Here is a 21,576-nt window from a genome sequence, read left to right as displayed (position 1 = left end):
AATAATAATAAAAGTCAAGACTACATTTTATATATCTTGCGAGTTTAATAAGTTGCGTTATGTTCGTGATTTATTTACCTCATTAAAATATGTTTGAGGCATAATATGCCTCAGCACTTTGATATGTAAATTCCAAGAAACCCAAGGAAAATACAAAGCTAAACCAACAAATTCAATCTGTTCGGGATCTAATAATATTTTTGGAAGCTCAAAAGTTTTTTCTGCATAATTAATTTTAAAAAATATTACATTGTTTTACATATCCAATCAATTTTATTATTAATTATATTATAAAAAATTGTTGATTGCATCCATGTATTTATTGATTTATGACTTCGAATATGTTTGCCGAACTTCCTTTCGTTTATAAGTAGGCTGTTTATTTTAAAAAAATGTTCGTATCATCTTCTAAATTAACAGCTTTGCTTAACTCTTAATATTGTTCTTAAATTATTTGATTTTATATCAACATGTAATTTGCAACTTATGCACCATGTCAACAAATAAATTTATTGGATTTTATGAATACATTTATTCATTTAAAATCAGTTGTTAGTATTTAGCACAAACCAACACATGCAAGCTGAAGATCAAGCTGCATACTTAGTTTCAGTCCTTTTGGAAAGCACTTGTGTAAAATAATTGTACGTAATGTCACATAATTTAATACTTAATTTACATTTATTCATGTGCATTCATTTGATTAGCACTGCATTCACTTGTTTAGTTAACCGAATTTGTCACACGACCTGCTTCTCACCTACGATGCGCAGAACGAAGCGTACGCGACACCGGCTAAAAGTAGACTAAACGAAGCGCCAATGCTAATGAGCTGTTGTGGATGCTGCTCTGTAAAGCAACACTCAACAGCTTAGAGAGACAGAGAGAGATAGAGAGAGAGAGCCTGGCTATGACTGAGAGCGTTGCCTATGTTAACCTGCTGTATTGTACTTGTCGGAGATGCTGCGCTGTTAACTAACACTTACACCAGCAGTTGAGTGACACGACATTACAGCTCTTGACGATGTTAGCGAGCTTGTTAATCCGTGCAAACAATTGCAATTATTGTGCTTGAGTGTTTTCGCTGTAAAATAATTATTTATACGAGCGTGTTTGGCATTTTAGCGAAACGGCTCATTTAGATTTAAGGAGAGAAAGCAATGGGTCTAATGTAAGTAAGCGCATAAGCTCCACAATTCAAACGAACTTATCATAATCATAATGAGAATTAATCCCAGCTGAATGCTTGGCCAATTTACAAATGTAGTGCGAGAACAGAGCACACAAACACACACACGCACACAGTGGCACTTACAGCCGCTTAACAGCGCGATAACATTATTTCCCATTAACGTCAAGCCGGCAAATTGGGCGGCACACAGTGGAGCCATTGAGCAGATAGAGCTGGCGGGTAATGCTGCCGCTACCTCGGATCCCTAAAAGCGAAAACAAATAATAATAATGAAAAAAGAAAGGTCACAATAATAACTAAGCTGGCAAACGCAAGCGCATTGAGTGAAACTAGGACAGGAAAATAAAATAAAAAAAAGCACCACTGAAAAAATGCATTGCAAGTTGCAATGCACAAGGATAAACATAATATGGCAAGCCGTTAACTTCAGCACACACGCACACACTTAACAAAGACAAAAAAAAGAGCACACTTTTATGCAGACGAGCCATATTAGTGTCGCCAAGCCAAGAGAGCAACTAACAGAGCGAGAGCATAAAAAAAGGCAAACTCATACAGAGAGAGGGAGAGAGTGCTGGTGATTTGAGGAGAATGCATTAAGGAGAAGCAGGGGGGAGGTGGAAGGACAAGAGAAGCCCTTGCATAAAATTCAATTTGTCGTGTGCAGCAGCCATGAATATGCCGAACTGCCGAGCTTAAGCTGCTGCTGCCGCTGCTGCTGCTGCTGCTGCTGCTGCTGACAGTGAAGCACACATTTCGCTGTCCCTCAATCTGTCTGTTAGTAGTATATAACATTGCACATACACTCCCCCCCCACACACCACTCGCCAACAATCCATTGCTTTACTTTGCTTGCTCTGTACAATTGCAATTGATGTTACTGTTGCTCATCTGGTTTTTGTTGCCGCTGCTGTTGCTGCTGCTGCAGTGGAGTAACATATGCGCGAAATTACTTACGATGCGTCGCTGCTGCTGCAGTCGCTGCTGTCATAGGCAGCCCTGGCGTCGGGTAACTGGTTGTGGTCCGCATACCGCTGCCGGCACGATGGCTTGTAAAACAATGGTTGCACACAAGACAGTCGCAGTTATTACCAAACACTCAAATATTTACACACACTCGGCCAGCCAGGCTTTAACAGGTTATCTTTTTTTTGTATAGCATTTTCAACAGTTAAAACAATTGCACACAGCACTGCAGGCAAATTAAAAACTTTTTGCCTGTGTTTTCGTTTTTCATTTAATTTTTATTTGTTGCTGGCTATTTTGAAAGCTCGCAGTTGATAATTATCGAGACCCTAAAACGTTTGCCATGGGCCCAACTGAAGTGCCCCATTATGTGGCATCAAATGAATGATAATCAGCCGGCAGATTGGGCCCAAGGGGATGGGGGCAGTAAGTAACATTTTCGTGTGTCATATGCTTGGCCACAGAATGTCCAAAGTTTTAAGTGAGTTCACGTTTGAGTGTGCGTATGTGTGTATGTTGCACACATGTGGGTGGTGTAATAAGCATAGTTTGTGTGCTGTCCTGTTTTAGCCTCTTTATGCGTCATAGAACATTTTAAATTGGCCCTTTGTAGCACATAAATTACGCATACGTCATGTGTGGCAGGCCGATTCCAAACTTAAAGTGTTAACAATTAAATTAATATATTTCATTAAATTGTGCTTTTAAATTATTCTACTTTAATTTATAATGTTGCAGATATGAACTAAGAAATATATATACTATGTATACGTAGTTCGAGTATGCTTTGAATATTTCATTCAAGAGCTTGTTAGAAAATTATATTAATAATATGTTTGAAAAGTTGGATCTTATATTTTGCAGCTATACATTTTTTCTACAACATATTTACAACACCTTTAGACATTTCTGTTATTTACACATTTAAATACTTAAGCAAAAAGTGCACTCATTTGCCATTTTTCAATAGCACTCAATTAAGAGTCTCTCAAGTAAGAACATTTCTGGCCTTTTCCTGCTGCACTGCTTTTGCACACTTTTCACTTTTCGAAGTCATTAATCACAGAAAAATAAGAAAGAAAAGTTGAAAAACATGAATGAGAAGGAGATTGAGATTGAGACGGAAAAAAAAAAAAATAATTAAAAATGTTTAAGGATACATTAAAGAGAAAACAAAAATTGTACGCTCAATTGGGTCAGATAACTTAATGCAATTGAATTGGACAACCGCTGTTGGGATTACATGGATAATCGTACTAAATTTAGATGAAAAAAAAAAAAAACAAAAACGAGTCCGTAATTAAGCTGGAAATGAAGTTGCAATTGGGTTTGACATGTTCGGCACTTTAATTAAGTTACGGCTTAGCGGACAAAGTCAGCAGTTGCACGCGGATGTTACGTATACGTATGGGACTATGGCCGCTGTGAGGGCTTTGGGCCAAACGCAAACAATTCACGACAATTAATTGTAGCTGGTTGTGAGCCGGCAAACACAAAGCTCAACCTCAACCACAGCGGCGACATGACGACAACTACATAGATTACCATTACCCCACCCACTCTCAGCAAATAAATGGTCAGAACATGGACAGCCGGCAGCTCGCTGAACCTGAAATTGAAATCTGCAAACTGCGCACTGAAAATCGAAAACAGAATCTGCAACAAATTTGTGAAACAACAACATAAGCCAATAACTGTCAAAGGCGGGGCTCATTCAAAGTTTCCTTCCAGCACCAAATGCAGCATATATGTAGATGTTTCGCCTGGCGACTTTGTCGAAAATGTCAGCAAGAGCTAAACGCAATTAATTCCAAATTTATTCGATAACAACGACAAAACGACATGACCCCAAAGAGCTTCAGACTGCACAAATAGGCATTGTTATTGCAGATGCTGATATTGTAGTTGTTGTTATCGTCGCAGCAATAGTTTTAGTTGTCGGTGTTGGTGTTGCTGTTGCTGTTGTGCATTAGGCGTCGTCCTGCCGGTTGCAAGAGAGACTGCATTAGCCTCAAGTGCAATGTGACAGCAGCAACGAGCCGAGTGACAGCTATACTAACAGGAAGTCATACACTTATGTGCCATGGTCATGAAACCATAGAACCATGAGCTCTGCAATGTAACTTCCACTTCCTGCCTCGTCTTACACCCAATAGCTTTTCGTTCTCCTTTGCATCATCTGTCGCTTAACATGCATAAGTGACTGATTGATCTGACACTCGAAAGCTCGAGTGGACCAACTTAACGATGCATGCATATTCCATCATCTGAATAAGCCGATCAAATTCTCATAAATCAAAATTGAGACTCTTGCACCCCTTTAAATGCTAATCATTTTAATTGGCAATATGGAGAGGTAATTAGTGTTCAATAGGTTTCTTAAACTGCTTACCTCAACTCATGATTTTGATAAATATATTTTAATTCGTTGCTGCAGTGACTTTCATCAAGTGCATTCTAGTGCCTGTTGTGAGCTCAAATTTAATATTCTCAAATGAATCTGAGTTTGTGCTCTAGAGCTTATTAGATAATCTTATCTTATATTTGCCTAAAATTCGTCTATTTCTTGGTTGATGCATAAAAATCACAGATCTTCAATACAAAAGATTAAAATGTATTTACAATTATTTAAAAAAGAAATTACCATAAATACCAATTTAATTTCCATTTGGGTCAGCCATTTAATTTAGTTTTTAAGCCCCGCCGTAAAGTTGTAAGCCCCATGTAAGTGGCTTAGATACTGTTCACAATTGTATGACAGTGCAAATGTTGTACAAATCCCCCCTACCACTACTCTCCCCCATCCTAGATATCAACAATTACATATTTACACTTTCGGGGCCATTGGATATCATTAATGTGGTTAAATCGTATAAACCTCGACTGTCAGACACTGCTTACTGGACCAAGCAGGAATCTGGTTTTAGCTATTACCATGCCTTGCCTCTTGTGTGCTTATGTGCATGAGTGTGTGTGTGTGTGTGTATGTGTGTGTATGTGTATGTCTGCAGAACGGCGTTCTCTGTCAGGGTTTCGGATAACAGACATGTTGCATGTGCCAAAAAAGTCTACAAAACATGTTGGCCTTTACTCGGTTTTATTTTTTGGTCTACATATAGCCGCAAGCTCAGACAGCTATGGCAAGAAGAAAATTTACCACAGTACAGAAAATAAAAGCAACAATAACAATTCCAAAAAAAAAACAACAACAACTTTACTATGTTCCTCCATTTGCAACATTTATAGTGTGTATGTGTGTGTGTGTGTGTGTGTGTGTGTGTCGGTGCTGTGCTGTGCTTTTGGGTGTGAGGAAGGTCATTTTATTGTTTCCAGTCAAAATGGTCAAATGGGAATTTGTTTTCACCATTCTATTTATTTTTGTTTTAGTTTTTAGTTTCTTATGTTTTTTTTTTTTATTGGCCTATAGATTTAGATTGAGCTGTCGTACATGTTATTAGGCATTGGAATTGGGCCTTAACGAAAACCCAAGCTAGACAGCAACAAAGATTGCTGGCATATCACGTCAGCCAAAGTTTGGAAAGAGTGAGCCAAATGATTAGAATAATCGCCGGAGGTGATTCGACTTACTGAGCTTACAACAACTCCATAACACACATAAGAGCCAAATCGAATGGAATTCCAAATTCAGTGTTGGGTCATAAAATTTAGAACCCTTCAATTGTCAGTTTGCCAGTGTTTAAAAATTTTATTACTCTCATATGAGCCGAGGCTAAGGGTTCTATTCCCAACCAAAGTGAATTTTATGTCTGGTGCCTTTTGTCCAAAGGGTCGATTTGGGTATTTGGAAGATGAAAAGCGGCTTCCTTAAGCCATAGGGCGAAGTAGACATAGTTGAAATAAATATTTTTCAATGCATATAAATTCAACCAGAATCCAATTAATTTTAAATATACTTGTTGGCTTTTCAAAAGCTTCATAAGGAAATCAAAAGTTTTAAGGGATTTGTACGCTTACTCAAAATCACTAATTAAATTTAAGTATTGGTAATTAAGAATTACTTTCAAATTCTACAATTTATCAAAAGTAACTTCAAGTTTTTTCATACACAGCAAATTTATTCAGGCCGCAGAAGCCACTTCTCATCTTCGCCTTGCCGCCTTTGCAATGTGCTCAGAGGAGTTCTGCAGCAGAACTCGGCATAATAATTAATTTCCAAATTCAACCATGTCCTACGCCAAAAGTTGTCTCCTCCAACGGGTGGGGAATGGCAGCATCGGGGAATATTCAAGAGTTTGTTTGTACAGCAAATGCCACCGCATTCGTATAATTTCATTCAGATTTAATTGTCAAGCGCTAGCTGGAAAATTTTGCATAGTTGGCAAGACGCTGGTTGTTGGGGGAAATGAGCGATGTAGTGATATATTATAAATGTGTATGCACTGAAAACGCCCTGCAATTTATTTAACAGAAGCTTAAATTATCCGGCTATGCTCGAGCCAACTCTGTTTCACAAAAAGCAAACAATCAATTTGATTTTAATAATCATTTAAAGATGTTTTAAAAGCAAAAGGCTTAACTTAAACCAAGCAACTGGAACACATTTAAAGCTATTTTGCTGAATTGCCTTTAGTGGTTGAACAACATTTATTCTTCAGATTTCTTTAGGAAGAACTACATACAAGTGACATAATTATTTTGGAACACCCAATATTTTCTCTATTTCGCAGAGTCGATCAATAATGTCCTGGTTCCGAGCTCTTTGATCCTTAAGTTTATCTGCTATAGCATCCAAAGTGGCTGCGATGGCCAACAGCGACACATCTGTTGTATGCAGATCTCTACGTGTCGGAAATATCTTTGCCACAGGGACAACAGCAGATTGATCCCAATCTGGATCTGATGAGCCTAAAAAAGAGTCGCATAATGAAACAGAAACAGCAGACGATTCTTTTGCACCTGAATTCACGACTGGGACTGGAGATGTCACCGGATCCACAACAGCCGCTAGAGTTGACAATGGTTCAACTATTGGTACTGAAGTCGTCACAACAGCCACTGGAGTTGCCACTGGTGCGGAAGTCTCCGCAACAGCGACTGAAATTGCGACTGGCTCTGCTACTGGAACTGAAGTATCACCAATATCAACTGGCATTGCTACTGCTGGAGTCTCCACAATAGTGACCGGTGTTGCCACTGGATTTGCCACTGCTACTGGAGTCTCCACAACAGCGACTACAGTTGCTGCTGGTACTACTACTGGTGCCGAAGTCTCTACAGCAGCCACTGGAGTTGCCACTAGCTCTGCTACTGCCACAGGAGCTTCCGCAATCGCGACTGGAGTTGCCACTGGCTCTGCTGCTAGTTCTGGAGTCTCCACTGGATCTGCCACTGCAACTGGAGTCTCCACAGCAGCGACTACCACTGCAGGAACTGGAGTTGACATTGACTCTGCTACCACAACTACAGCTCGAGTTGCCATTGGCTCTGCTACGTTTTCTGAATTCTCCACAACAGCCACTGGAATGGGCACTGACTCTGCTACTGGTACTGGAGTCACTTCAACAGTCCCTGGAGTTGACACTGACTCTGCTACTGGTACTGGACTCTTCACAGCAGCCATTGGAGGTGCCACTGGCTCTGCTACTGGCACTGGAGTCGTCTCAACAGCCACTGGAGTTGGCACTGGCTCTGCTGTAGGTACTGGAGTCGCCACAACTGCCACTGGAGTTGCCACTGGCTCTACTACTGGCTGTGGAGTCGCCTCAGCAGGCACTGGAGCTGCTACTGGCTCTGCTGTAGGTACTGGAGCCACCTCAACAGCCACTGCAGTTGGCACTGGCTGTGCTACTGGCACTGGAGTCACCCCAACAGCCACTGGAGTTGCCACTGGCTCTGCTGCAGGTGCTGGAGTCACTTCAACAGCCTCTGGAGTTGCCACTGGCTCTGCTGCAGGTACTGGAGTCACCTCAACAGCCACTGGAGGTGCCACTGCCTCTGCTACTGGCACTGGAGTCGTCTCAACAGCCACTGGAGTTGGCACTGGCTCTGCTGTAGGTACTGGAGTCGCCACAACTGCCACTCGAGTTGCCACTGGCTCTACTACTGGCTGTGGAGTCGCCTCAGCAGGCACTGGAGCTGCTACTGGCTCTGCTGTAGGTACTGGAGTCACCTCAACAGCCACTGGAGTTGGCACTGGCTCTGCTGCAGGTGCTGGAGTCACTTCAGCAGCCTCTGGAGCTGCCACTGGCTCTGCTGCAGGTACTGGAGTCACCTCAACAGACACTGGAGGTGTCACTGCCTCTGCTACTGGCACTGGAGTCGTCTCAACAGCCACTGGAGTTGCCACTGGCTCTGCTGTAGGTACTGGAGTCGCCACAACTGCCACTGGAGTTGCCACTGGCTCTACTACTGGCTGTGGAGTCGCCTCAGCAGGCACTGGAGCTGCTACTGGCTCTGCTGTAGGTACTGGAGTCACCTCAACAGCCACTGGAGTTGGCACTGGCTGTGCTACTGGCACTGGAGTCACCTCAACAGCCACTGGAGTTGCCACTGGCTCTGCTGCAGGTACTGGAGTCACCTCAACAGCCACTGGAGTCGGCACTGGCTCCACAGCAGCCACTGGTGCTGCCACTGACGCTGCTACTGGCGTCGAAGTCACCTCAACAGCTACTGGATCTGCGGCTGGTGCTGGAGTTTCCACAGCAGCCACTGTTGTTGCCACTGGAGTTGCCAGTGGCTCTGCTGCAGGTACTGGAGTCACCTCAACAGCCACTGGAGTTGGCACTGGCTCTACTACTGGCACTGGAGTCGTCTCAACAGCCACTGGAGTTGCCACTGACGCTGCTACTGGCGTCGAAGTCACCTCAACAGCCACTGGAGTTGCCAGTGGCTCTGCTGCAGGTACTGGAGTCGCCTCAACAGTCACTGGAGTTGCGATTGGATCTGTTATTGGGGTTGGAGTCGCCTCAGCAGGTACTGAAGTTGCCACTGGCTCTGCTGCAGGTACAGGAGTCACCTCAACAGCCACTGGAGTCGGCACTGGCTCCACAGCAGCCACTGGTGCTGCCACTGACGCTGCTACTGGCGTCGAAGTCACCTCAACAGCTACTGGATCTGCGGCTGGTGCTGGAGTTTCCACAGCAGCCACTGTTGTTGCCACTGGAGTTGCCAGTGGCTCTGCTGCAGGTACTGGAGTCACCTCAACAGCCACTGGAGTTGGCACTGGCTCTACTACTGGCACTGGAGTCGTCTCAACAGCCACTGGAGTTGCCACTGACGCTGCTACTGGCGTCGAAGTCACCTCAACAGCCACTGGAGTTGCCAGTGGCTCTGCTGCAGGTACTGGAGTCGCCTCAACAGTCACTGGAGTTGCGATTGGATCTGTTATTGGGGTTGGAGTCGCCTCAGCAGGTACTGAAGTTGCCACTGGCTCTGCTGCAGGTACAGGAGTCACCTCAACAGCCACTGGTGTTGCCACTGGCTCTTCTATTGGCGCTGGAGTCGCTTCAACAACCACTGGAGTTGCCGCTGGCTCCACAGCAGCCACTGGTGCTGCCACTGACGCTGCCGCTGGCTCTGCTGCTGGTATTGGAGTCGACTCACCAGCCACTGGAGCTGCGATTGGCTGTGCGACTGGCACCGGAGTCGCCTCAACAGCCCCTGGATCTGCGGCTGGTGCTGCCGCTGGAGTTGCCGCTGGCTCTGCTGCTGCTACTGAAGTCGCCACAGCAGCTACTGCAGTTGCCGCTGGCTCTGTTGCTGGTATTGGAGTCGACTCAACAGCTACTGGAGTTGGCACTGGCTCTGCTACTGGCACTGCAGTCGCCTCAACAGCCACTGGAGGTGCCACTGACTCTGCTACTGGCACTGGAGTCGTCTCAACAGCCACTGGAGTTGGCACTGGCTCTGCTGTTGTTGCTGTAGTCTCCACAGCGGCCACTGGTACTGCCACTGGCTCTGCTGCTGGTACTGGAGTCTCCTCAATAGCCACTGGAGCTGCGATTAGCTGTGCGACTGGCACCGGAGTCGCCTCAACAGCCCCTGGATCTGCCACTGGCTCACCTGCTGGTACTGGAGTCGCCTCAACAGCCACTGGAGTTTCAATTAGATCTGCGGCTGGTGCTGCCACTGGAGTTGGCACTGGTTCTGCTACTAGCGCTGGAGTCGTCTCAACAGCCACTGGAGTTGGCACTGGCTCTGCTGTTGTTGCTGTAGTCTCCACAGCGGCCACTGGTACTGCCACTGGCTCTGCTGCTGGTACTGGAGTCTCCTCAATAGCCACTGGAGCTGCGATTAGCTGTGCGACTGGCACCGGAGTCGCCTCAACAGCCCCTGGATCTGCCACTGGCTCTGCTGCAGGTACTGGAGTCACCTCAACAGTCACTAGAGCTGTGATTGGCTGTGCTACTGGCACTGGAGTCGGCTCAACAGCTACTGGAGTTGCCGTAGGCTCTGCTGCTGGTATTGGAGTCGCTTCAACAACCACTGGAGTTGCCGCTAGCTCCACAGCAGCCACCGGTGCTGCCACTGGCTGTGCTGCTGGTACTGGAGTCACCTCAACAACCACTGGAGCTGCGATTGGCTGTGTGACTGGCACCGGAGTCGCCTCAACAGCCCCTGGATCTGCGGCTGGTGCTGGCACTGGAGTTGCCGCTGGCTCTGCTGCTGCGACTGGAGTCACCTCAACAGTTACTGGAGTTGCCGCTGGCTCTGCTGCGGGTGCTGGAGTTTCCACAGCAGGCACTGGAGTTGCCGCTGGCTCTGCTGCGGGTGCTGGAGTCTCCACAGCAGGCACTGGTGCTGCCACTGACGCTGCCACTGGCTGTGCTGCTGCTACTGGAGTCACCTCAACAGTCACTGGAGCTGCGATTGGCTGTGTGACTGGCACTGGAGTCGCCTCAACAGCTACTGGAGTTGCCACTGGATCTGCGGCTGGTGCAGCCACTGGAGTTGGCACTGGCTCTGCTACTAGCGCTGGAGTCGCCTCAACAGTTACTAGAGTTGCCGCTGGCTCTGCTGCGGGTGCTGGAGTTTCCACAGCAGCCACTGGAGTTGCCGCTGGCTCTGCTGCGGGTGCTGGAGTCTCCACAGCAGGCACTGGTGCTGCCACTGGCTCTGCTACTGGCTCTGCTACTGGTACTGGTCTCGCCACAACAGCCACTGGAGTCACAACTGGCTCTGCTGCTGGTACTGGAGGCGCTACAACAGCGACTGGAGTTGATACTGGATTTGCTACTGATACAGGGGTATCCACAACAGCCACTGGAGTTGCAACTGGCTCTGCTACTGGCACTGGACTCTTCACAACAGCCACTGAAATTTCCATTGGCTCTGCTGCTGATGCTGGAGTCTCCACATCAGCCACTGGAGTTGCCACTGGCGCTGGAGTCCCCACAACGGTAACTGGCATTGCCACTGTTTCTGATGCTGGTACTGGAACGATTGTTGTCGCTGGTACTGCGGCCTTCACGGTTGCTGTCGGTGGTACTGCAGTCTCCACGACAGTTGCTACTGGTGTTAGAGTCTTCACGACGGTGACTGGAGTGTCCGCAGTTGTAGCTGTCGAAATTGGTGTTGCAACATCCTTGGATTCGATGACGGCGGCTGCTGTTGCCAACGTTGGAGTTATGGGAGCTATGGTTGCGACTGGTATTGAAGATGTAAGAGCAATTGTTGTCGCAGTAGGCGGAGAAGAGTCAACTGCTGTAGTTGGATTTTCCATTGTCTCATGTAATTTATCGTCTTTCGTAATTCAGTGCCTATAGTATTAAATATTGTTTTCATTAACCCAAAAATGACGATTCATAATAATATTTAATAAATGATAAAAACACGATTGTGAGACACAAATGTTCGCTGTAGCTTTTCACCCCATTTTGTTTTGGCACAGGGTGTTAAATATAGACACTCTTGACGTAAGAATTTCACTTTCATTCTAAACAAGCAACTGAAAGCAATTGAACTACTTCACGAGACATGATAAGGCGCTTAACCTTGGCCTTCGAAAAGGTCGTTGGTCTAAAGAATTGGATTCTTTACAAATGTGGTAAGCTGAGGAAAACCCGAAAGGGTAAAAATACAAAGCACACTTGCAATTTTAAACGAATTTGTCGTCATTATCGTGTTTCTGTCTTTTTCAATCGATATATTGATATGGATTTATTTTTGCGTAGGCGCCACATTGGCGATTGTCGCGAAAAAAACGCTTGAGTGACCACATTAAATTGTTATATAATGAAAACAATCTCTCGATATCATAGAACAGGTAACCGAAGATAATGTTAAGCAAAAGAAAGTCTCAAATTACTTTCTCTTAAATTACTTTTTAAATTAATTTTAATTATTGCTTCGCTATGCTCTGTATTGTAGTGTATTTATAGGAAAATTTGTGTTTGTATTTGGGATTTTAGTTTTTGTATTAAATGTATTTATGTAGTACATTATGGCTGTATTGAAAATGAGCTATATATATATATATTTATTTACTATTATTACTATTTAAAGAACTTTTTTAAATCTTTTTTTCACCGTCGAACCTCACGATTTGAAAACATACGTTTAACTGGTCAAGGTATAGAAATATTCAGTTTTTCAACAGCTCTTATCGGTAGTTTTCTTTCGTTAAGAGGCCTGACAAATGCCCATTGAGAACGAAAAACTAAACGAATGTTTTTAGGTGCCAGAAAAAGCCGCTAAGTATTTGTTTATTTCGAATTGCTTAAGTGGCTTTACAAGAACTTCACAAGAACTTCAATGCCAGCCAAAACAACAGTTGTTTCATTATACATTTAACGACAGAAGTTAGTAAAACGATTCATATTAAATTGATTGAATATTCATTTTAATGAAATCGATAGAGTATTCAATTAATAGTTTATTTTATCTTTAGTCTTTTATCTACATACACAACCATGGTTATTTATATTAAGCAAGATTACTTGGCAAACTTGTCAGCAAATCCATTCCCCAAGACCGTCTGAAGGGCATTCAATGTCTGACACTTTGACAAACTGTCGGGATGGAGTCGCTCAATCGAAACACATTAGCTGCAAAAAATGTAATCGCAGAGAACTAAGAAATAAATCTTTCAATTTTTCGAATGAATAAAGGAAATAAATGCAGCGAAATGTGAAGCAATTCTCAATTGCAAGACATGCGCCCCGCCCACCACTTCCCAACTGAATACACCAGTTTCAATGGAGTTGCATATGTGTCGGGATGGTGATGGTGGAGACGTAGACGGAGATTGGCAAGTAGATGGCGTAATGTGATCTGCGTACAATTTGAATCCCAGCTCACTTGAGACTTGAGACTCCAGCAAATAGTTTTTCAATATGGACGCGAAATGGAATCGCGATAAAGCGTACAAAATAAAATAACGTATAAATAAAGAAGGAATAAAGAATTCATCCTCACAAATGCAAAATGCTTATGTGGAAATCGTTCGCCAGCCTGCCCACCCAAGCTTCAAACCCCAGGCGAAGAGAATTCGGAGTACGGAACAATTGCTGGAGATTGAATTGGCAGTTCAATTTCACGTATTATTGACATTTAAGAGCAAGAAACGGATATGAACAGAAACCAACTGCCAGGCAGCAAAGGTATTGCCTGCCTATTATTTCAAACTATAAATCAATCGACTGATGTGTGAACAGCAACCAATATAATAAAAACGAAAGCAAAAACAAACAATTTTATTGCAGTATTGTTGTATTATAGTAGCCAAAAAGATGCAATTAACTTACAACAATTTTAGCACGGCTTTAAGACATTAACCATTTGTGTTTGCTTATACAGAGTGAATAGGTGATAAAAATATAATTGCCATGTATATATATATATATATTTATTTCAACTTGTATAAAAAATTGCATACTCTTAATTGGTATCATTTAGCACGCACCGCGAGTGCTGAATACAAACACAAATACAAATCAGAATCCGAATCTGAATCTGAGTGTTTTGAATTGGTTCAGCTGTAGTACAGCGATCTGTGAGCTGGCATCGAATGCTTCCGGGCGTATTTTGCTAAATTGCAAATATTTTCCAATTCGCATGCATCAGCAGCACAATATGCAAACAATTTTGCCCAGCGGCCACAATGGGCCACAAAAAACCAAAAAAAAAATCAAAAATTGACCAGACAAGAGTGCGCAACTTATAAATACACTATTGTTGACTTTGATATTTTAAAATACGCCGAATAAATAGTCTAAGGATATGTTAAAATGTAGAAAGAAACATTTTTATTTCATTTAATTTTAATGAAACTGTCATCAAAGTCAATTAAAAAGGCAGCTGAATAAGCTCTTAACTATTTAAATGACTACAGGGCATCGAAAGCGAAACCGATTGCAATGGCTACAAATAAAAATGGACAGACCCACCGATTTTTGCCTCTGCTGTTGCAGCAATTTTTGCAACGTATTGCAACGCAACACAGTTGCAGTTGCAACTACAACTGTTAGCAATTTATTTTCGGTTTGATTGGTTTTTTTTTCCTCTGATGCTTAATTGCACTTGGCATGAAAGCTTTTGGCCAAATGATGAAGAGGGACGTTTTGGTGGCATTTCGGTTGAAAGGTCGCGCTCATCACAGGGCTTTAATAAATTATTCAAATAAACACGCATCAGTCTGACTGTCTTCCTGCCTATCTATCTGTTTTGCCTGTCAGCCTTATGGGGCTGTCAGTCGGGGGTCAGGGCTCTGGGGGTGGATCTGGTCGCTGCGTGTTAATGGACGCTGCATGCCAACAGTTTGTGGTCAGCAAAAACCAGTAAAAAAACCAAAAGCAAACGAAACTCAGCATGCTGCTAAAAAAAAAAAAAAGTAACACAGTTCGGCAAATATGCATACACATATAGGCACACCCACACACCCAGAGGCCGACACACACACACATACTTATATATACCTTCCGGCCACCTTGCCACATTTTGTAGAAATGAAAAAGGTAAATTTACTGCATATTTCACGCATTTTTATTTGCATTCGCATTCCAACTGGGCAAAGGGCAACCTGGCATTCACCTCGCATTCACAGCTTTTGACACTTGACAACATGATTGTTTTTAAAGCCAGTGATAAATTATGCATCACACAAAAATACACTCAACAACCACACACAGCCGTAGTATTTGCTCAACAACAAATTTGAACAAAAGAACACCGGCAACAAAAACAAGAATGTCAACAATTGGCTTGCAATGCCCATAACAGCAACTCGAAACAATGAAAGGAATTTCAAATAATTAAACGAACTTTAGCTCCATAAATGAAATACAACTTGATTCCAAATCAAAATACAAATTCACCAACCTTAATTTGAGTTATTACATATACAAAAATTGTAGATCAAAAATCATTCCACATTGAAAAATAGGCATTCGTAATTTGAAAAGTTGTTGAAATTAAAAATTATTAGTGCTTTTATTAAAATACTTATAACGTAATTGCAACGAATAGAGCTAGTTAAACGTTCATAAAGTAATTAAAATCTCATTCAAGTTAAACAACAGAATTTCTTTTTATTGTTTTTTGCATTATTTTTTTTACTCATTGCATCTGCTTGTGGCAAATTAACTTGAATGCCGCAATAAAAAAAAAATAAATAAAATAGCACAAAAGGATGGCAAAAGGGTTAAAAGATGGGAAACAAATCTTCTAGAAAACGAGCTGCTTTGGCTTAGAAGAGAGAACCCACTCCCAACCCAATGCCTCATGGAACTGGCAGCTTGGCAATTCGCGTAACTTTTATCATTAGTCCGTTGGGAAATTTAACGGGCACTTAAGTTCTTCACTCGTTTTCAACTTATTTTTGCAGCCACTATTGTTTCACCATTTTTGCGCAATCTTGCTTTAGTTTTTCGCATGTATTTTTATTTTTAGCCAAATGGATGGCGGGGGAGGGGCTGCTGCGGCTGTCACCTTTAACATTCTGTGCCCAGCGTCAAGTGCACCTAGCCACTATGCCGCATCTCGGCTGGCAAGTTTAGGAGCATGCCGAATGAACAGAAAATTTATTTTATGCGCTCTTTTCGGCCAGCGGCAGCGACCAAGTAGACCAAACAATCCAAAAAGGTTAGCTCCATCGTTTATATGAACTTTTTTTTTTTGCTTTTATTTCGTTGAGCTTTTTATTCGTTTGTTTCTTTGTGTACCTGTTGTTAAGTTGCTGGTTCGGAACGTATACTACATTTATTTTATTTTTTTAAATTTGCTGCTGTTGTTGTTGTTGTTGCTGCTGCTGCTGCTGCTCCGGAGAGGATATTGTTGCAATTTATTTTATTGCATTTTGTGTAGAGTTTCGGATTTAATTTAGTTTGTGGATCGCTTCTTATATTTGCTATGCGCTGAAAATTATCCTTCACTCGAAAATTTAACAAGTTGCCAAGTTTTTAATACGGCGCCTCAAACTTTTTCGATTTGTTTCTTTTTTTCCCCCATCACTTTTTATGAATTGGTGCTATAAAATGTATTTGTATCAAGTGTGAAGCGAAAAAGGCCTTTGAGCTTAGAGTTGATATGATTGAGACGGCCATTTATGTAGTCCAATTTTAATTAAAGGGCAAATAGCAAATAAACCAAAGCTTTAGTTTACGAATTTGCCCAATTCAAAATTACAATATAAACACAGTTTCCAGCTTATCGTTCATATTTAAATAGATGCTCAAGTTTATTGAATTTATATAAACATTAAAATTAATTCCAAAAGTTTCACAATATCTGCTTGCGTGGAAGTGAACATTAAATTTATGCACGCCCTATCCGCCCCATTTCTTGAAATGTTAGCACAAACCCAATATGTGTGTATCGCATGTGTTTACTATACTGAATAGCAACTGTCAATGCTGTTTGCACCATGATACTGGCCATTAAACACCAGCACTTCCTGCACAGACACGTACACTTCTACACACACACACACAAACACACACTTACACTTACACTTATAGCTGTATCCTAACCAAATACTCACAGCATGTTGTAGATTGCATGAGCTCATGACCACATATCCAAAAGTTGTGTCTCTGGATGGGAACATTTAAAGAAATGTCAATTACATTTGTCGAAGTGGCCTTTATTGTTGCTGAAATTCCAAATTTCAGTCTATGACAACCGCCATCGCCCTTGCCCGAGCCAGCTCCTTCAACTACACTCTATGAAAGTTTAGAACATGTCCACATATCGCTCACTCGGCCCACTTGGATAGCCATTTGTTGAGTGTTGTGTGTTTCATATTTTCCCTCTAGTTTTGCTGAGCTTGGATCTGTTCATTCTTTGACAAAAGTTCGCAATACAACAGCATGTAATTTATGAACTTTATTTCATTATCAGTAAATTTCTCGACTGTGGTTAAACTTTTCAAAACCAAAAATATTCCTTTGTTAGCCTGATCTTTTTTAAAAACAAGGCAATAAACTATTTCATTTAATTATCAAGCTTCAGCTTCTATATTTTCAAGTCTTCTATTGTAATACATATGTGAAAATTGCTATGATAATTAAAAATACAAAATACGCTCAGAATTTCGAATTCAAAATATGAGGAACTACTGAAATGCACTCGAATATTCACCCACTTTTGCCAGATTTCAACAGTTCCGTTTTTACTACTAACCTTTTCATTTGGGTGTGTCGCACATGCGGCACTGATTTGATTTTGATTTTCTCGGCACATTCTGTCTGGTGCGTTGTAGTTGAATCGTGCAACAAATGTTAACTGTGATTTGTGGCACTTTCCCAAGTGTCAAACTGATTTTGTCCTGAGCAAATTTACACACACACAAAAAAGGTTGCCAGCTGTGCCTGCGAACGCTCCAACTGCAAAATACCATTGATAAATTCGATATTGACATCCTATTGCGATTAAATCTATGGGAATTTATAAAAATAAGCCCAAGTACCGGTGCGCTGTATTTAGCCTTCCGACTGCTTTATTCAAGCCAGTTGCTTCTATTCCGCTTAGAAGTCTCAATTTATTTTATTGAATTCATTGGTGCGTACACAATTTACTTACCATTTCACTCTTTTTTATTTCTTCATATATGTATTTCCATCTTAACTTTCAGAATTCTTGCCCTGTGCATTGCGTACGTCACCCTTACACCCTGCAAAGCTAAGCTCATAGTTTACTATCAAATCAATGCGAAAATAAAATAAATAGCATACCTACATGTTAAACAAATTCTCAACCCAAAATCTCGATAAACTAAAACATGCAAATAATCTAAAGATATTTTTGTAATACAAATTTAGCAAATATTTAATAATAATTTGGCATACTTATTGAATATTGTAAAATATTTAAATTTCAATTGTTATTTATTCTATTAAGAATTTAGTTTATTATATTTCTAAATTATTATATTTGTAAGGTATCTAATAGTTTATTTCTATGATTCTGTTGAATTGGCTTTTGTTGGGCTGCATGGCAGTCGCATTCAAGCATTTTCCATGACGAGCCTTTGTCCTGCTATTCGATAAATATCAAGCGCTTAACTCAATTATTATGGTTTTTTCCATATACCATGTATATCTTGTGCACTTCGCAATGCGCTTACCTGACAGCAAATGTCAGAGCACTAAGTGGATTTAAATTTTCCAGCCGATGAAGTAAATGCTGAGAAACTTAGTTAATTTTAATAACGGGAAAGATAGATTGGCTTGGTTTGTATTTAATGTGTTTAGAGCAAGCTAGAACAGGTAAGATATAAATTAGAATCCATTTCATCTATTAATAATGCTCACAGCAAACTTTTTACACTAAACTGATCTGCTAGTAGTCAAAAAATGGAGAAATTGAAAGGAAAAGCAAATGTTCTATGCTGGCAATTTGCACTTCATCGTATTAAATGGGCCCCTATTAGCTTAACAAGTACCTGACAAATAAGTTAATTCTCGTGCGTAAACATGAACGCACATTAACGCAATCTCCGTTCCCACAGCCACCACCCTCTGTCCATGGTGGTCTCACAACAGCAGGAGTGAAAAACTCCCGGTGCGCTTAACAACTAAACAACCAACATTTTCGCCCCCTGCCTTTTTTTGCCCCATGCTCTCAGCATTTCATCAACTTTCGCAGCAGCACAAAAAGAGAAAGAAATCTTCACTCTGTTTTTCGGATGGGGCAGAGTCGTATTTGACTGTGGCAGCTGCGCCTTTTGCTCATTTCCAAATACGGGCAACCTGAGGTTTGTTTTAATTTGCTGCTGCTGCTGCTACTGGTGCTTTTCTATGGAACGACAGCCGCTGCTGCTGCTGCGGCTGCTTTTCCATTGTCTTTCAGCGTATGCGGAGCAAAACTTTAGCATTTTCTCATTTTCGGAAAATGTGCAAAGGGATTTGCTTTTCATGGTTGTGTTGCGCGTATTTGTATGTTTATGTTTTGTCTGATATGATTTTGGCTTTTGTCCCTCTGTGCCCAAGTACGAATATTTCAGTGTTGTCTCAGTATCTGTGTCTGTGAGCTCCTTTGAGATTATGTGAACACAACGGACTGAAGACTTTTTTTTTTTGATTTTGTTTTTTTTTTTTGGAGGGTGGGTGCCTGCCCCAAAATAAATTGAGCTCAAGTACATCTGTTTTACCATAAATTTCATATGTGTGTGAGACTCGTGTGGGCGTATTCCCTAAATTACAGACTACCTACAAAGCGTACTTTTGTCTATGTGCACATCCATTTAAGTTTATATGCTATATAATCGTTTTGCCTGTACTTGAATTGTTATGGTTTCTTGGTCACTGACTGCGCTTATGTGATTGCTTTGAGTGCACTTTACTTACTTTCTGTATGTTCACCGGAATGTGGTAAACACAAGACTGCCAATTTTATCTATGCCTTTGCACATTTGTGCAAATAATAATTTCATATTTATGTCGAAGTTGTTTTGCTCATCGGAATATATTATAAAACAATTTATATAAGATTAGGCTTATGTAATTAAAACCAAGTATTCATAATTATAAATGCTTCAAGTGAATTTAAATAAACTTTGTGTGGAATTGAATCAAAAGTTAAAGACTAAGCATTTGCTGTACTAATATTAAAATTTAGCTTACCTTGAATAAATAATAAATTGACTTTTAACACACATTTTCGGATAAATTCAGATTTATAAACGAAAACAAAATATTTTATTAATATACAAAATTATTAAAATTAAACTTTAAATGTTCCATAAGGCGAGAAATTTAAACTTTTCTCATATCTCAGCAGAATAAGACTCAAATTTCAATGAAATTTGCAATTAAAATGATTGAATTCAAGTTTTATTTAGATAGCTGGCTGCCTAAAGTTTGGAATACAAACATATTTACATACATACACAGGCATTGGATATGTTATCAAACATGTTCTGTAAGTGTCCAAGGCATCCCAGACGATTGTTTTCCAAACAGCAGGTCTCGTGCTGTGGCTGCTGTATTATCACGAATTACATTGTTTTATTTGAATTACGATTCGTTCAATATCCTGGCACAAGGCTGCTGGAGCAAGGACCTGCCTGGCAGGATGCCTGGCTGACTGACGGACTGGCCGAAAACATAAAAGCAGCTTTCGTGTAATTTAATTTGTGCCACTCAGCGGCAAATGCGAGTTTATGTAATTGTCTCAGTGTGTGTGTGTGTGAGCGTGTGTGAGACGGGGAGATGTTGTGCGTAATGTGAGCTGATATATGAACACTTTAATGGGTTGTGTTTTCATTAAAGACGTGCTGAGATCATCGTAATTGAATAAATCAACGCCAAAGGACAAAATGTGAACCAATTCGCATTGTCTGGAGGCATTACAAAAATTACGGAACTGTTCACTTTTGGTCCGGTTGAACGTGCTGGGCTTTTAAAACAATTAACTTTCAAACTTTGGCATTCAGCGTGTAATACCCGGTAAACAACTCAAGCAACTCTTTTTTATTCTTCTGCTTTTTTTTTTTTTTGTTACCTGCCTGTCACGCTGTTTATATTGTCTGTGGTGCACGCCGAAAGAATCTGAGAGAAATCTGTGCGCTTCATGTGGCACAACCCGGCGGACCTGAGCTTATTTTCAATCTTTTTTCATTTGATTTCTCTTTCTTTTGACGTCGCACGTGCGCATCGCACCAGCAGCACGTGATAAAAAATGTTGCGCTGCGAAAAAACAACTGTAAATACAACGATGATGGCTTACTTAGTTGGCAAGGTAATAAATGGCCATAGTCGCCGCTGCCACACAGCCACACAGCCACAAATGATGCTTGAGCTCGTTATCCTTACTACTTCCACACAGATCCTTTGCCAAGAAAATGGTTTTGCTTACTAACCACAGTAGCCTGATGACCCACAACTCTTGAGGCAATTTGATGAAATGCAATAATAAATTTCACAACTTAACGATATACTCTATTTTAGCTAATTATGCTGCACATAAATTTCTCTGATCTTCAGAAAGTGTGGATTTAAATCAGTTAAAAGGTAAATAAA

The 21,576-nt window shown here is 41.4% G+C and overlaps 1 protein-coding gene across 6 annotated transcripts; it reads right to left on the bottom strand.

Annotated features, from left to right (window-relative positions):
* Positions 1-6,727: 6,727 nt before the first annotated feature.
* On the bottom strand, positions 6,728-11,877 carry LOC6568604 (calphotin). Of its 6 annotated transcripts, none has more exons than XM_032740624.1 (2): positions 7,076-11,877; positions 6,728-7,024 (listed from the first exon to the last, which is right to left on the bottom strand). In XM_032740624.1, the coding sequence occupies exons 1-2, from the start codon at positions 11,838-11,840 to the stop codon at positions 6,810-6,812; spliced, it is 4,980 nt and encodes a 1,659-aa protein (XP_032596515.1). In that variant the 5' UTR covers positions 11,841-11,877; the 3' UTR covers positions 6,728-6,809. The 6 variants fall into 6 exon arrangements, with proteins under 6 accessions (XP_032596515.1, XP_032596517.1, XP_032596518.1 ...); XM_032740626.1 differs by having other exon boundaries at positions 6,728-7,015; XM_032740627.1 differs by having other exon boundaries at positions 6,728-8,441; positions 8,595-11,877.
* Between the last annotated feature and the right edge of the window lie 9,699 nt (positions 11,878-21,576).

This window comes from Drosophila grimshawi, unplaced genomic scaffold (genome assembly GCF_018153295.1).
Source record: "Drosophila grimshawi isolate 15287-2541.00 unplaced genomic scaffold, ASM1815329v1 contig_311, whole genome shotgun sequence".
NCBI lineage: Eukaryota > Metazoa > Arthropoda > Insecta > Diptera > Drosophilidae > Drosophila > Drosophila grimshawi.
The sequence above is the reverse complement of the archived record's forward strand: the minus strand, read 5'-3'. Positions and strand labels throughout refer to the sequence as shown.

Excerpts from the sequence above, each read along its gene's own strand:
- LOC6568604 (XM_032740624.1), bottom strand. The coding sequence starts at position 11,840 with ATGGAAAATCCAACTACAGCAGTTGACTCTTCTCCGCCTACTGCGACA. Across the intron at positions 7,025-7,075 it reads AGTCCCAGTCGTGAATTCAG|GCTCATCAGATCCAGATTGG; the intron begins GTGCAAAAGAAT and ends ACTCTTTTTTAG.